This window comes from Scyliorhinus canicula, chromosome 1, assembly GCF_902713615.1.
Source record: "Scyliorhinus canicula chromosome 1, sScyCan1.1, whole genome shotgun sequence".
NCBI lineage: Eukaryota > Metazoa > Chordata > Chondrichthyes > Carcharhiniformes > Scyliorhinidae > Scyliorhinus > Scyliorhinus canicula.
The window spans coordinates 294930675-294947244 of NC_052146.1; the positions used below are offsets into that span (position 1 = coordinate 294930675).

The 16570-nt window shown below is 54.7% G+C and overlaps 1 protein-coding gene across 1 annotated transcript in view; it reads right to left on the reverse strand.

The window, feature by feature from the left end:
• The window catches only part of efcab2 (EF-hand calcium binding domain 2), a 107609-nt gene extending 98615 nt beyond the window's left edge, over window positions 1-8994 (reverse strand). Inside the window, exon 1 of the mRNA XM_038815538.1 lies at window positions 8814-8994. Coding sequence (XP_038671466.1) covers window positions 8814-8838 — 25 coding nt within the window. The 5' untranslated portion in view covers window positions 8839-8994. The remainder of the gene's footprint in view (window positions 1-8813) is intronic.
• Between the last annotated feature and the right edge of the window lie 7576 nt (window positions 8995-16570).

The following is a 16570-nucleotide window of genomic DNA, read 5'->3' on the forward strand; positions in this document are numbered from 1 at the left end:
ACCGCACACCCTAAAGAGCAGGCCATCCATCGGGCCACGCAGGAACCCGGGGGGGTGGCAGCAACGGCCCATGGTGTATGGGCGTCGCTGGTCTTTCGATGAGATGACGGACAGCACATGCCACAGCTCTGAACATTTATGCGACCAGCTCTGGAGTAGTGACTATGCTGTATTTCTCAAGCTACAGCCCACAGGTGCATCTAGGAGGCCACTGATGTCCTGTATGCCGGGCAGCAAAAGGCATCACCTTCAATCTAGACCAAGCCCACCAAGATGCCCCCCCACCCCCAGTGTGCCCCCCACCCCCAGTGTGCCCCCTCTCGCCCCCCATCCTGCCCTTTCCCCCATCCCCAGTGTGCCCCTTCCCCCACCCCCAGTGTGCCCTCTCCCCCAGTGTGCCCTTTCCTCCCACTCCCATCCTGCCTCCCTCATCCCCATCCTGCCCTCTCCCCCCCATTCCCATAGTGCCCTCTCCCCCACCCCCAGTGTGCCCTCTCCCCCAGTGTGCCCTATCCCCCCCACTCCCATCCTGCCTCCCTCATCCCCATCCTGCCCCCTCCCCCCCCATCCCCAGTGTGCCCTCTCCCCCACCCAGTGTGTGCCCTCCCCCCGGGGTGCCCATTCCGGTGCCCGGCTCCCTCACTCTCTCTGTGACTCCGACCCCTCCTGCGCCGCTTTTTTAAAAAACGGTTGCAGATTTTTGTTTTACCAGTTCGGGGGCGGTTTTTATTAATTTATTTTATTCATTTAATTTTTATTTTTTTCATTTATTTTATTCATTTTTTATTTTTTTTACAAGTTCGGGGGGGTGGGTTTTATTTGATAAAATTTTACAGGAAAAAAATTCAGAACTTTGGACAGATGGAGACTCCATACTTTCTGACACCGGAAGGCTTCACCTTCATCCAACAGGTTCCATTGGAGGAGCGAGTACGAGGGCCAAAGGGACCCAAAACCATTTCCTCCATTTTTGTCAGCAGCAAACAAGGTAAGAGAAAATGGTGGGTCGCGAAGGTGGGCTGGCATGGGTCGCGAAGGTCGGCCGGCGTGGGTCGCGAAGGTCGGCTGGCGTGGGTCGTGAAGGTCGGCTGGCGTGGGTCGCGAAGGTCGGCCAGCGTGGGTCGCAAAGGTGAGCCGCCGTGGATCGCGAAGATCGGCCGGGTTGGGTCCCGAAGGTTGGCCGGTTGGTAAAAATGGGTCCCCGGAAAAAAAGTTTGAAGAACACTGCACTGGAGGTCAAGGCCGGGGAAGAGCTGCAAGAGGAACCAGAGGATGGAGGACAGGCGGTGGCATGTTTCAGGCACACCCGGAGGACCAGGGGGGCCCTCATCCACACCAGGGGGGCCCTCATCCACACCAGGCTCACATAGGGGGCAAAATTCTCCGCGGACCGACGTGACGCCCATTTCCAGCGGGAAAAAGCAGTGCGGATGACTCCGGCGTCAGGGCCTTCTTTTAAGCCGTTAATCTCTGTTCCCGAAAGGGCCAGCAGCGGACTGACGCGATACGCGTCAGTTTCACCCGCTGCGGAAGTGGCGAGTCCCGCCGTTTGTGTGGTGGGGAGAGAGAGACCCGGCGTTTGAGGGGCGGGGGGCGGAGAGAGAGAGTGTCCCGGTGTTTGGGGGGGGGAGGGGGAGAGAGTGTCCTGGCGTTTGGGGGGGGGGAGAGAGAGAGTGCCCCGGCGTTTGGGGGTGGGGGAGAGAGAGAGTGTCCCGGCGTTTGGTGGGGGGGGGGGAGAGAGTGTCCCGGCGTTTGGGGGGGGAGAGAGAGACCCGGCGTTTGAGGGGCGGGGGGCGGAGAGAGAGAGTGTCCCGGTGTTTGGGGGGGGAGGGGGAGAGAGTGTCCCGGCGTTTGGGGGGGGGGAGAGAGAGAGTGCCCCGGCGTTTGGGGGTGGGGGAGAGAGAGAGTGTCCCGGCGTTTGGGGGGGGGGGGGGAGAGAGTGTCCCGGCGTTTGGGGGGGGAGAGAGAGAGTGTCCCGGCGTTTGGGGGGGGGGGGTTGCAGCATTGAGTTGAGTTGAGAGGAGAGGAGGAGGAGGAGGGGGGGTTGCGGCGTTGAGTGGAGAGGAGAGAGAGGGGGGGGTTGCGGCATTGAGTGGAGAGGAGAGAGAGGGGGGGTTGCGGCGTTGAATTGAGAGGAGAGGAGAGAGAGGGGGTTGCGGCGTTGAGTTGAGAGGAGAGGAGAGGGGGGGGTTGCGGCGTTGAGTTGTGAGGAGAGGAGAGAGGGGTGGGTTGCGGCGTTGAGTTGAGAGGAGAGGAGAGAGGGGGGGGTTGCGGCGTTGAGTTGAGAGGAGAGGAGAGAGGGGGGGTTGCGGCGTTGGGTTGAGAGGAGAGGAGAGAGGGGGGGTTGCGGCGTTGAGTTGAGAGGAGAGGAGAGAGCGGGGGTTGCGGCGTTGAATTGAGAGGAGAGGAGAGAGGGGGGTTGCGGCGTTGAGTTGAGAGGAGAGGAGAGAAGGGGGGGTTGCGGCGTTGAGTTGAGAGGAGAGGAGAGAGGGGGGGGTACCTGCGTTGAGAGGAGAGGGGGGGGGGTGTACCGGCGTTGAGAGGAGAGGGGGGGAGGTACCGGCATTGAGAGAGAGGGGGGGGGCGGCGTTGGAGGGGGGTAGGGGTGGTGGGGAGGGGGGTAGGGGCGTTGGAGGGGGTAGGGGTGGTGGGGGGTAGGAGCGTTGGAGGGGGGTAGGGGTGGTGAGGGGGGGTTGGGGTAGGGGGCAGCGGCGTGCAGAGGGGGGGGGGGTGACGGATGCCCGGGGTCAACGCACCGTCGCCCCCCTGCACGCCGCTGACCCCTACCCCAACCCCCCCTCTCATCACCCCTACCCCCCTCCAATGCCCCTACCCCCTCCAACGCCCCTACTCCCCTCACCATCCCTACCCCCTCCAACACCCCTACCCCTCCCCACCACCCCTACCCCCCTCCCCACCACCCCTACCCCCCTCCCCACCACCCCACCCCCCTCCAACGCCGCCCCCTCTCTCAACGCCGCAACCCCCCCTCTCAATGCCGCAACCCCCCCCAACGCCGCAACCCCCCCCTCTCAATGCCGCAACCCCCCCACACAGCAACCCCCCCAACGCCGCAACCCCCCCAAACGTCGCAACCCCCCCAAACGCCGCAACCCCCCCAAACGCCGCAACCCCCCCAAACGTCGCAACCCCCCCAAACGCCGCAAACCCCCCCAAACGCCGCAACCCCCCCCAAACGCCGCAACCCCCCCAAACGCCGCAACCCCCCCAAACGCCGCAAACCCCCCCAAACGCCGCAACCCCCCCAAACGCCGCAACCCCCCCAAACGCCGCAACCCCCCCAAACGCCGCAACCCCCCCAAACGCCGCAACCCCCCCAAACGCCGCAACCCCCCCAAACGCCGCAAACCCCCCAAAACGCCGCAACCCCCCCCAAACGCCGCAACCCCCCCAAACGCCGCAAACCCCCCCAAACGCCGCAACACCCCAAACGCCGCAACCCCCCCAAACGCCGCAACCCCCCCAAACGCCGCAACACCCCAAACGCCGCAACCCCCCCCCAAACGCCGCAACCCCCCCAAACGCCGCAACCCCCCCAAAACGCCGCAACCCCCCCAAACACCGCAACCCCCCTCAAACGCCGCAACCCCCCCCAAACGCCGCAACACCCCAAACGCCGCAACCCCCCCAAACGCCGCAACCCCCCCAAACGCCGCAACCCCCCCAAACGCCGCAACCCCCCCAAACGCTGCAACCCCCCCCAAACGTCGCAACCCCCCCCAAACGCCGCAACCCCCCAAATGCCGCAACCCCCCCCAAACGCCGCAAACCCCCCAAAACGCCGCAACCCCCCCTAAACACCGCAACCCCCCCAAACGCCGCAACCCCCACCAAACGCCGCAACCCCCCCAAACGCCGCAACCCCCCAAAACGCCGCAACCCCCCCAAAACGCCGCAACCCCCCCAAACACCGCAACCCCCCTCAAACGCCGCAACCCCCCCAAACACCGCAACACCCCAAACGCCGCAACCCCCCCAAACGCCGCAACCCCCCCAAACGCCGCAACCCCCCCAAACGCCACAACACCCCAAACGCCGCAACCCCCCCAAACGCCGCAACCCCCCCAAACGCCGCAACACCCCAAACGCCGCAACCCCCCCCAAACACCGCAACCCCCCAAAACGCCGCAACCCCCCCAAAACGCCGCAACCCCCCCAAACACCGCAACCCCCCTCAAACGCCGCAACCCCCCCCCAAACGCCGCAACACCCCAAACGCCGCAACCCCCCCAAACGCCGCAACCCCCCCAAACGCCGCAACCCCCCCAAACGCCGCAACCCCCCCAAACGCTGCAACCCCCCCCAAACGTCGCAACCCCCCCCCAAACGCCGCAACCCCCCAAACGCCGCAACCCCCCCCAAACGCCGCAACCCCCCCAAAACACCGCAACCCCCCCTAAACACCGCAACCCCCCCCAAACGCCGCAACCCCCCCCAAACGCCGCATCCCCCCCCCAAACGCCGCAACCCCCCCCAATCCACCCCTCTTCAACGCCGCTACCCCGCACTCGCCCTAGGTCACTGAACGGCGTCAACCATCATCAATGGTTGACGTCGTTTTAAAGCTACTCTGTTTTTCGCCGACGTGGCATCCGGCACGGAGAATGACTGTCTGTTAAAAATCAATGACATCCTGCCGGCGCCAGCTGTTTTCAGAGGCTGCCGGCGGGATTTGCACAACGCCGGTTTTTGGCCGCTCGGAGAATTAAAAACCCGGCGGGAGCGGGAATAACGCCGCCGCCGGCCAATTCTCCGACCCTGCATGGGGTCGGAGAATTTCGCCCAGGATGAGGTTATGTCCAGCACCCCTATTTCCCTCCTTTACCTCAATCCACACTTCCACCCTACCCCTCACACCATCTGGCCACCTTGTTCCACCCTCCAAGGGTTTGTGTAACATCAGTCCAAGGTGATAGGTCTGTGTCGACACTTTCAGCGAATCAATATACAAGGTAGGAGGATGATGATAACTCGCTGTGAAGAAAGCTCTGGTGCTCCTCAGTTTCTGCAAAATTCTGACTCCTATATTTCTGCTTACAGCACACTAACAATGGGGGGGGGGAGTGCTGGAGGTGGGGGGAGTCGAGGGCAACGGGGGGTGGGGGTGCAGGCAGGCCCGCTGTGAAGATTAACGTGACAGAGGCTTCACATGTATCAGGTGAACTACTGACATTTCCATTACCCCTAGCTACAGATTGTGACCCCCTCCTCCCCAATGTCCACTCACTGCTCCTCAATCATCTTAATCTTTCGTGGTCTATTGCTATATCTACGTGTGTACCTAGGATGCACATCAGAGATGGAGGGAGCCTACTGATTTCTGCGCCTTGTCCTTTGATGCCCTTGGCGGATGTCCTCTGGAGGGTCTGGTGCCAGGGAGCCCTGGCCGACTTACCGGTGTCACTGGCATTGCTGTGCTACCATATTCTGCCCGCTGCCCTTGAGATTCACCGGCGTCAGGAGGGGGGGATTCAGGAAAACTGGAAACCACCGTCATATCTTTGATGGAAGGCCCCTGGTTAGCCTCCAGTGTTTCCTCCTCCCTGACAGTGTCCGTATGGCCCTGGGATCTCCATGGGACAAAGGGGCATCTGGTGTGAGCTCCAGAAGCCTCTGAGTCATCTGGCTTTGCTAGCCCTGGCGGCTCCCCATTGTCAGCACCATGGTGTTGGTGCCCTCAGCGAAGCTTCTGTGCGACTGGGCCACGCCGTGGAGTGCCTCAGTCATGTAGATCTGTGCCTGGAACACGTCTCTTTGCGCCTGTGTCATACTCTGGAGTGCCTCAGCAATATCTACCTGCGCCTGGGGCACATCCCTGAGCGACTGGGACATTATATTGAGGCCCTCAGCCATGGTTGTCACAGACTGAGCCATACCTTGAACACCACCACTCAAGACATGAACATAGTGCTCCAGGCTTTCCACCCTAGCAATGTTGGCCACGGTGCCACGCATTGTCGGCACCACCTCCTGCGACTGAAGCCTTTGGGATTTCTCCAATTGGCTATGCAGTCATTGAAATGTACCTGACCACCCCTCCTGAATATCTTGGCAACTGTGTGGTGCTCACCAGATTGTACCCCAGAAGCCTATCCACTAATGTTGTCCACCAAGATGTGTGTCTCTGCGCTGGTCGACGGTGGGGGCGATAGCTGTGATGTCTCGTCGGTGTTCTCCTCAGAGTTCTGCTCCGAGGTGGTCTCTTGAGTGGCAGGGGGGCAACGACTCTGGATGGCCCAGCCTCATCAGATGGAGGTCCTGTGAGACAATGGACATGTGGTCAATGAGAGGGGAGGATAACTTTGTCTGACATGAACTAATCACTTGAGATAGGTCATCTGGGTGAATAGGCAGTGGATCCTCACTTTTGTGGCACAGACCAACATCTCCGTCGGTGACTGCTCTCTCCTCTGTCAACCCCGCGATCTCCAGGGCCCATTCCTCATAGGGGGTGAGGAATCCGAACTCTGGGACTCAGCCTCCCGACATGGCCCTTTCCCATATATTATGGGTTATTTTGCCTGCGGGTCAAAGAGGGCATTGTGAGCTGCGCGCTTGGTGGGTCAGGGGGTCTATAGCAGGCGGCATGTATGGGGACTACACCTGGTAATGCTGGCGGGTGCCTGGGGGTGATGAGGAACAAGCACAAAGATCAGTGTGGGGAGGGTGTGTGGTGTCAGCCAGTAATTTGTGCGGGGTGGGGGTTGGGAATTTGAGGGGTGGCAGGCGGAACTCATGCTAGGAGAGAAGCGGTAACTTACCCTTGAAGTTCGGTGAAAGTCATTGGTCTTCCGACTTTGGATGGCGGCCCTCCCGGTCATGCTGCTTGCATTGACAGCTACTGCTTCCCAGGCGCCATTGCTGACCTTGCTGCTGGGCCTCCGACCCCCACAGTGTCGAGAAGCCTGACCAAGTCAGCATCACCAAAGCAAAGAGCAGGTCTACACGCTACCATGCTTGTGTGTTCATAGAAATCATAGAATTTACAGTGCAGAAGGAGGCCATTCGGTCCATCGATTCTGCACTGGCCCCCGGAAAGAGCACTCTACCACACCTCCATCCTATCCTCGTAGCCCCACTTAACCATTTTCTGGGCACTAGGCTCAATTTAGCTTAGTCAATCCACCTAACCTGCACATCTTTAGACTGTGGGAGGAAACCCACGCAGACACGGGGAGAGCATGCAGACTCTGCACAGGCAGTGGGCAAGTTGGGAATTAAACCTGGGACCCTGGAGCTGTGAAGGAACTGTGCTAACCATTGTGCTACCGTTGTCTGGGAGTGAGTGGTAAGAGAACATTTAAAAGCAGCTCCCCTTGTTAGTGATGTGATGCTGAGGCGTGAGTCTGGCAAATCGAATGGCAAGACGGCCAGTAAAAGCGAGACGCACGTGGGAGCTCATTTTCGGCACTAAGTGCTATTGAATATGGGCCAGGATCTTGCCAAACATGGCCAAAATTACACTCAGAATTTAAAAATATATATATATATGTATAGAGATTTTTTTTCTCAATTTAGAGTACCCAGTTCTTTTTTTCCAATTAAGTGGCAATTTAGCGTGGCCAATCTACCTTGTCTGCACATCGTTGGTTGCGGGGGTGAGACCCACGCAAACACGCGGAGAATGTGCAAACTCCACATGGACAAGCACGGTAGCAGGTAGCACGGTAGCACACGTGGATAGCACTGTGGCTTCAGAGCGCCAGTGTCCCAGGTTCAATTCCCCGCTGGGTCACTGTCTGCGCAGAGTTTGCACGTTCTCCCCGTGTGTGCGTGGGTATCCTCCGGGTGCTCCGGTTAGGTGGATTGGCCATGATAAATTGCCCTTAGTGACCAAAAAAGGTTAGGAGGGGTTATTGGGTTACGGGGATAGGGTGGAAGCGAGGGCTTAAGAGGGTCGGTGCAGACTCGATGGCCGAATGGCCTCCTTCTGCACTGTATGTTCTATGTTCACAATGACCCAGAACCGGGATCGAAACGAGACCTCGGCTGCCATGAGGCAGCAGTGCTAACGACTGCCCCACCGTGCTGCCCTCTCCTCTCTTGGTTGCATGAATAAAGCAACGTTCACAAATGGGGTGTTTCCGGCTACTGCAGAAACTATCACTTTCCCACAAGTGAAAAATGCAGTGGCCCGAATTCTGCAGTCATTGCGATTCACTTTACCCGCCGGCAGCATATCCTCCGCCAGCGGGTTTCGCGGCGGCGTGAGGTGGTTACATCGCAAAATCCCATTGACAAGCGGTGGGAAGATAGAATCCCGTCGGCAGCAAGCGACACGTCGCTGGGGGCGCCACCGGAGAATCTCACCCTGTGAATCTGGAATGCGATAAGAAATCAAGTGTACACAGGTTGTGGGTGAGGTGAGCTGGGTTTTAGATGAACTAATCTGTCGCCTTTCACGGAACATGAAAGAAAAACTTCAATACTTTCTGATTAGAGACAATGCTCAATTGTTTTTCAACCTGTATTCCCCCTCCCTCCATTTGCTCAGATGCTTGTTGTCTCACTGGTGGCCGATCCAAAATGTCAGGGATTAAAACGCACCGGCTCTTTTAAAAAAAGAAAAGTAAACTCAACCCCGGTGAGTTTTGACATTTCCCTGATCTGTCCGCTCGCGGGGAGGGGGGGATCTTTGCAGCAAATCCTCCCCCCGGGCCGGGCCGGGCCGGGCCGAGCTGGTCGGAGGCAACAATGCAGCATCGGGCCTGAGTGCTTTCCCTGGCTCTGTTGTCGCCCTGCACCGTGGTGGTCGCCCTGCACCGTCCCTTTCTCCCAACCCTACCGCTTACCTGCCGTTTCTTTGTCGTCCGCCATGTTGTTTCGGGCGGTTGCTAGGGAAGCCGGTTGCTAGGGAGGCCGGTTGTCAAGCAGGCCGGGCGCCCATGGAGGAGCTGCCAGGCTGAGAAGATGCCAGACTCTGCTCCCTCAGGACAGCTCAACACTTCACAACACAGGGCCACGGGGGAGGGGGATGGTGGTGGATGAGGGGCGGGGATGGTGGTGGTGGTCGGTGGGTGAGGGGTGAGGGTGGTGGGTGGTGGGTGGGTGAGGGGTGGGGGTGGTGGGTAGGTGAGGGGTGGGGTGGTGGTGGGTTAGGGGTAGGGATGGTGGTGGTGGGTGGAGGGGTGGGGGTGGTAATGGGTGGTGAGGGGTGGGGTGCTGGTGGTTGGGTGTGGTGGTGTATGGGGGTGGGGGGTTGTGTGGGTGAGGGGTGGTGATGGTGGTGGGTGTGGTGGTGTATGGGGGGTGGTGGGGTGGGGTGATGATGGTGGTGGGTGGGTGAGGGTGGGGGTGGTGGTTGGGGAGGGGTGGTGGGTAGGTGAGGGGTGAGGTGGTGGTGGGTGAGGGGTAGGGATGGTGGTGGTGTTTGGGTGAGGGGTGGTGGGGGTTGGTGGGTGAGGGGTGGGATGTTGGTGGTGTGGTGGTGGATGGGTGAGGGGTGGTGGGTGGGGTGGTGGGAGGTTGGTGGGTGAGGGGTGGGATGGTGATGGGTGGGGGTTGGTGGGTGAGGGGTGGTGGTGTGTGGATGAGGGATGGTGGTGGGTAGGTGAGGGGTGGGGGCGGTGGTGGGTGGGTGAGGGGTGGTGGTGTGTGGGTGAAGGGTGGTGGGTGGGGGAGAAAACAAGGCACGATTTTCTTTTTCTCTCCTGACTTAGATGGCACCTATGGGCCGGTTTAGCTCAGTGGGCCAAACAGCTGGCTTGTAATGCAGAACAATTCCAGCAGCGCGGGTTCAATTCCTGTACCCGCCTCCCCGAACAGGCACCGGAATGTGGCGACTGGGGGCTTTTCACAGTAACTTCATACTTGTGACAACAAAAGATTATTATTAGATCCAGGTGGCCCACCATGCCGTGTCGGGAAACACGCTCGCAGCGCCTTTTGCGTTTCAGTAACTCTCGTTAAAAAGCCACAATACATAACCTGACGGGGAGAATGTGCAAACTCCATACAGAAGTGACTGGAGGCCGGGATCGAACCCGGGTCCTCAGCTTCGTAGGCAACAGTGCTAAGCACTGCGCCACCGTGCCGCTCTTGCCCGTCTATACCTAACCATTGTTTCCTATCTCTAAGCCAACCTCTAATCCAAGGACCCATCAATCCCAAACATTTTAAATTTGTTAACCGACCTGCCATGTGGTACTGTGTCAAATGCTTTCCGAAAGTCCAAATATGCAACATCTACGACATTACCTTCATCCACTGCCTGTGTCACCTCATCAAAGAACTTAGTTAAATTTGTCAGACATGACCTGCCCTTGACAAAGCCATGCAGACTGTCTGGAATTAATTTATTTTTCTCTAAGTGTATATTTATCTCATCACGTACTATGGCCCCAATCAGTTTTCCCACTTTTGATGTCAAGCTGACAGGTTTGTAGTTTCCTCGGTTATCCTTTGCCCCTTTCTTAAACAGTGGCGTCACATTTGCAATCCTCCAGTCCCCTGGAACAAATCCTGTGTTCAGAAGACTTGGAAAATTTCTGTCAATGGCTCCGCAATATGCTTCCTTACCTCTCAGCAATCTAAGATGCATCCCATCTGGGCCTGGCGACTTTTCTACCTGGAGCGCTGCCAGCCTTTTTAGCACCTTTTCTTTATCTATCACCACGCTGCTTAGTTGATCAACACCCACATTTTCATACCATACCCTCCGCTTCAGTGATCATCTTATCCCGTGTGTCCCTTATGGGCCCCACTCTATCCTTCACGAATCTTATGCCATTAATATGTTTTTTTTAAATATTTTTATTCTCCTTTTTCACATTTTCTCCCAAATTTACACCCACCAACAATAAACAATAATCAGTGACGAATACAATGTCAATCCCCATATCAACAACAATAATTCCACCCTCCCACCAAACCCCAAACAACTGCCCGTATGTTAACATAAACAAATAACAAAAAGGAATCAAGAATCACCCATAGTCACCATTAACACATAGAGCCCCCCTCCCCCCAACCCTCCCAACACCCACCCCTAATGTTCGATGTTATCCAATTCTTGAAAGTGCTTAATGAATAACGCCCATGAATTGTGGAACCCCTCCATCCTTCCCCTCAATTCAAACTTAACCTTCTCAAGAGTCAAGAATTCCAACAGGTCCCCCCACCACACCAGGGCACAGGGTGAAGAGGCTGCTCTCCAACCCACCAGGATCCGCGTTTGGGCGATCAACGAGGCGAAGGCCACAACACCTGCCTTCACACCCGTTTCCAACCCTGGCTGGTCCGACACCCCAAATATGGCCTCCCGAGGGACTGGGTCCAGTTTCATGTGCACCACTTTAGAGATTACCCTAAAAACCTCCTTCCAATAATCCTCCAGCTTTGGACAGGACCAAAACATATGAACGTGATTCGTGGGGCTCCCCCAGCAATGTTCACATACATCTTCTACCCCCTCAAAGAGCCGGCTCATCCTTGCCCTTGTGAGGTATGCTCTATTTCCCACCTACAGCTGCATCAGCCCCAACCTCGTGCATAAGGTGGAAGTGTTCACTCTCCAGTGCACCTCACACCAGAACCCCTCCTCCATACCCTTTCCCAACTCTCCCTCCCACTTTGCTTTGATCCCTTCCAGTGGTGCCTTCTCCTCTTCCAAAATAGCATTGTTAAGAACATAGAACAGTACAGCACAGAACAGGCCCTTCGGCCCTCGATGTTGTGCCGAGCAATGATCACCCTACTCAAACCCACGTATCCACCCTATACCCGTAACCCAACAACCCCCCCACCTTACTTTTTAGGACACTACGGGCAATTTAGCATGGCCAATCCACCTAACCGGCACATCTTTGGACTGTGGGAGGAAACCGGAGCACCCGGGGGAAACCCACGCACACACGGGTAACTGCCGACACTACCCCCTTCCCCAGTCCCCCTGTCGTCTGCACCTCCTCCAGCAATGTGGAAATGCCATTAATATGTTTGAAGAATATTTTGTTATTTGTTATAGCACAGCCTGCCATACTTTCCTCATTGGAACATATAACATACAGTGCAGAAGGAAGCCATTCGGCCCATCGAGTCTGCACCGACCCACTTAAGTCCTCACTTCCACCCTATCCCCGTAACCTAATAACCCCGTCCTAACCTTTTTGGTCACTACTGGCTTTATCATGGCCAATCCACCTAATCTGCATGTCTTTGGACTGAGGGAGGAAACCGGAGCACCCGGAGGAAACCCACGCAGACACGGGGAGAACGTGCAGACTCCGCACAGATAGTGACCCAGCGGGGAATCGAACCTGGGATCCTGGCGCTGTGAAGCCACGGTTCTAACCACTTGTGCTACCGTGCTGCCCATGGTAGCACAAGTAGGCTTCCTCTTAGCCTTCCTTATTCCAACCTTAGCCTCTCTCCTGCATTTGAGATACTCTTCCTGATTTCTATTACTATTATTATTCCGGCAAGCATCATATGCCTTTTTCCTTCCTTATTTTATCAATATCTTCGGTCATCCAGGATACTCTAGCTTTGAATACCCTGTACTTATTTCTCATGTTTACTTACCTAGCTTGCACCCTATTCATCTCTCCTTTGAAAGTCTCCCATTTTTCATCCACTGTTTTATCCACCAAAATGCGTTTCCAATCAATCTGCACCAGTTCAACTTTTAGACCCATAAAATTTGCCCTATTCCAGTCTGGAATCTTAATCCGTGACTGATTTTTATCCTTTTCCAATTTAATATTGACTCGTATTATATTATGATCGCTACTTCCCAACGCTCCCCCACTCTGAAGTTCTCCACCTGCCCTGCCTCATTTCCTAGGACCAGACCCAACACATCTTGCTCCCTGGTAGGACTGGAAATGTACTGTTCCAGAAAGTTTTCCTGCAGACACTGCAGGAATTTCTCTCCTTACTCTACCCTTTTCCCTGTCTACCTGCGGGTAATTGAAATCCCCATCTATTACAACCCTATTCACTCTGCAGGTTTCCATAATCTGTCGACAAGTGCTCTCTTCCACTTCCTCCCCATTATTTGGAGGTCTATAATAAATACCAAACAAGGTCACTGCTCCCTTCCTGTTTCTCACCTCCATATAGATTCTAATTCAGGAACTGCATCTCGTTCAAGAACTATGATACTATCTTTGACCAAGACTGCTACACCTCCTCCCTATTTACCCACCCTGTTCCTACTAAAAAGCTTCTAACCTGGGATGTTAAGTATTCAGTCCTGTTCTGGCTTGAGCCATGTTTCTGTCAATGCTACTATGTCGTACGCCCCTAGAGCAATTTCTGCTTCCAGTTCCCCAATTTTGTTCACTATACTACATGCATTTACATGCATACAATTTAACCCTCCCCTTATCTCTTTCTTGCCCTTTGGGAGGTGACCATTTCTATCTTCACTGTCAACAATCAAGCCTTCTCTTTGTATGGGCGGAGAAGGTGCCGAGGGTCGGCAGGACCCCGCTACAGAGGCAGCAGGGGTGGTTGACGTTGTCTAATCCACTTCATTATTATTGGGTGGCAATGGGGATAACGTGCGGCGATGGTGGGAAGGAGAAGGGGTAGAATGGGTTAGGATGGAGGAGGAACCTTGTAAAGGGTCCAATTTGAGGTAATGGTGGGGCAGACTGATCCTAGCCCACCCCTCCAGAAGATAGATGCATAGATAATGAGGTGAAAAGAGGCTGCTCTGGCACATAAACCAGCCCTGCCGTGCCAACTTTCCTGCCTGCCTGGTGCAGTGGTTAGCATTGCTGCCTCAGGGCACCAAGCTCCCAGGTTCAATCCCGGCTCTGGATCCCTGTCCGTGTGGAGTTTGCACAGTCTCTCCGTGTTTGCCACAACCCAAAGATGTGAAGAGTAGGTGGATTGGCCATGCTAAATTGCCCCTTAATTGGAAAAAAAGAATTGGACAACCTAAATTTATTTTAAAAATAATAAATAAACATAAATAAATAAATAAACTTTCCCGTCTGCCACCATACAAAGTCTCCGGAATGAAATTCTGCATTCTGTCTATAGCCCCTTCACCTTGGTGACCTGTCCTGTTGTTCCCCCACTGTGGCTTCATGTTTGTCTCTTTGTGAAGACGATGGAAACGTGATAGAAATGGAAGCTTCTGATTTTGTTATTTTCAATCTCATGTTGTAGAGAGGGGGAATGTAAACCTGCATATGTACTAAAACCCAGACTTTTATAAGGTGGTGTTTCTTTAATCATAATTTCAATCCATAGGACAGAGTAGTGTGGGGCCTATCATTGCTTATGGGTGTCCGACTTAGGAGGAGAATGAAGAAGATGCAGTAATTTGATCCTTCACGCTTCGCGTTGAGGATCACAAGGAGGAAGTGTAGCCATCTGGGATGGCCACTTCCAGAATTCCAAATGGATGCTCGCAAAGACTGTAGGGAACTATGGACAATGTTAAGAAAGCAAGCAGACACAGAACCTGTATGTATATTGGGACGGCAGCTCCCAGACGACACTGAAATTGTAGGTCGATTAACATATTGATGGCCCATCTCTGGGAACAAAGGAAAGACACTCAAGGAACCGATACAGCTCCAGACACCCCTGCGCCAGTTCCTCAAACCGAAAGCGCAAACAAAGCAAGGTCAACGGCCACCAAAGACACGCCCAGCCATCAGGGCACCCACCCCTTTATTGGTCAAGATCAATAGCAGTGATCAAGATGCAGCCCAATTAATTGGGGCCAGGTTTAAGGCCCGCCCAAAAGCGCGCGAAGCCCCTTCGGGTAGAAGAAGAAACCCCTGAGAGAGAATCGCTCTCTTGGACTCGGCTTTCAAAGCGGAGAGACCCGTCCACCAGATACACCAGAAGCAAGTAAGTCCAAGGTCAACGCTCGTTACCAAACGGACGACCTTAGCTGTTCTCCTGTACCCCTTTGAACCCAACAGCCTCAGATCCGAACAACGGCCATTGTTCCTCTGACTGAGTGGGCACCCGAAGTTAAGTATAGGTGTTAGCGTTAGAGATAGTTTAGTTTGTAGTATTTTGTGCATGAGTAGATATTACTGTGTGTGTAAATAAATAGTATTGACTTTGAACTAACTAACTGGTGTATTGGTTCTTTGATCAGTATTCGGGTTTGAACCTTGTGGCGGTATCAAAAGATACCTGGCGACTCTTAAGATTAAGGAAGGCGACCATATTGACCGCCATATTTAGAACCAGAGAAACAGAGCAACAGCAGGTGGCTCTTTCCAAGGGTCGGTGCAGACTCGATAGGCCGAATGGCCTCCTCCTGCACCGTAAATTCTATGATTGGCCACGCTAAATTGAAATGGGTACTCTAAATTTTTTTTAAAGGGTGGTCCCATCTATAGTGTAGATGCAGTCACAGAGCCAGTAACTGCATGAGTGGGTATTGGTGAGGGGCAGTTTGGTACTGGTCCGAACTGGAGTTCTATTTTTTTTAAATTTAGAGTACCCAATTCTTTTTTTCCAATTAAGGGGCAATTTAGCATGGCCAATCCACCTACCCTGCACATCTTTGGGTTGTGGGGGCGAAACCCACACAAACACAGGGAGAATGTGCAAACTCCACACGGACAGTGACCCAGAACCGGGATCGAACCTGGGACCTCGGCGCCGTGAGGCCGCAGTGCTAACCCACTGCACCACCGTGCTGCCCTCTGGAGTTCTACTTTAAGGTATTTCAGACCAGTTCCAGGCTTTTTCCAGGTTTTGCTGGTTTTTCTTTCTGAGAAGGGATTTCTTTTTTAAATTCATTTTTACAGGATGTGGGCTTCACTGGCTTGGTCAGAATTTGTTGCCCATCTCTAATTGTCCTTGAGAAGGTGATGGTGAGCTGCCTTCTTGACCCACTGCAGACCAGATGGTGATGGTACACCCACAGTGCTGTTAGGGAGGGAGTTCCAGGATTTTGACCCAACGTCAGTAAAGGAAAGGCGATATATTTCCAAGTCAGGATGGTGAGTGACTTGGAGGAGAACTTGGTGGGGTTAATTAGTGGTGGGGACAGAAACCAATGGCTGTGGTCTTCCAACTGGAGGCAACTTAGAGACAGTGGTGGGGGTCAGGAAGTAGGGTGGTGAGGACAGCTAGGTGACATCAGTGTGCCTAGTGAAACTGATGTGTTTCCAGATGATGTCGCAAAGGGGAAACATGTAGATAAGAAATAGGAGAGGGCCAAAAGATCCTTGGGGGACATCAGATGTAATGATACAGGAGGGAAAGAGAAGCAATTGGGCAGCACGATGGCACAGTGGTTATCACTGCTGCCTCACGGCGCCGAGGTCCCAGGTTCGATCCCGGCTCTGGGTCACTGTCCGTGTGGAGTTTGCACATTCTCCCCGTGTTTGCGTGGGTTTTGCCCCTACAACCCAAAAATGTGCAGGGTGAGTGGATTGGCCATGCTAAATTGCCCCTTAATTGGAAAGAAATGAATTGGGTACTCTAAATTTATTTTTTTTAAAGATCGAGAAGCAATTGCAAGTGATCCTCTGGCTATCATTAACATATGAGTGCTATCCCACCTAGCCGGACTACAGTGGAGAGTTACTGGAGGAGGGAAGTGCAATCAACCATGCAAAAG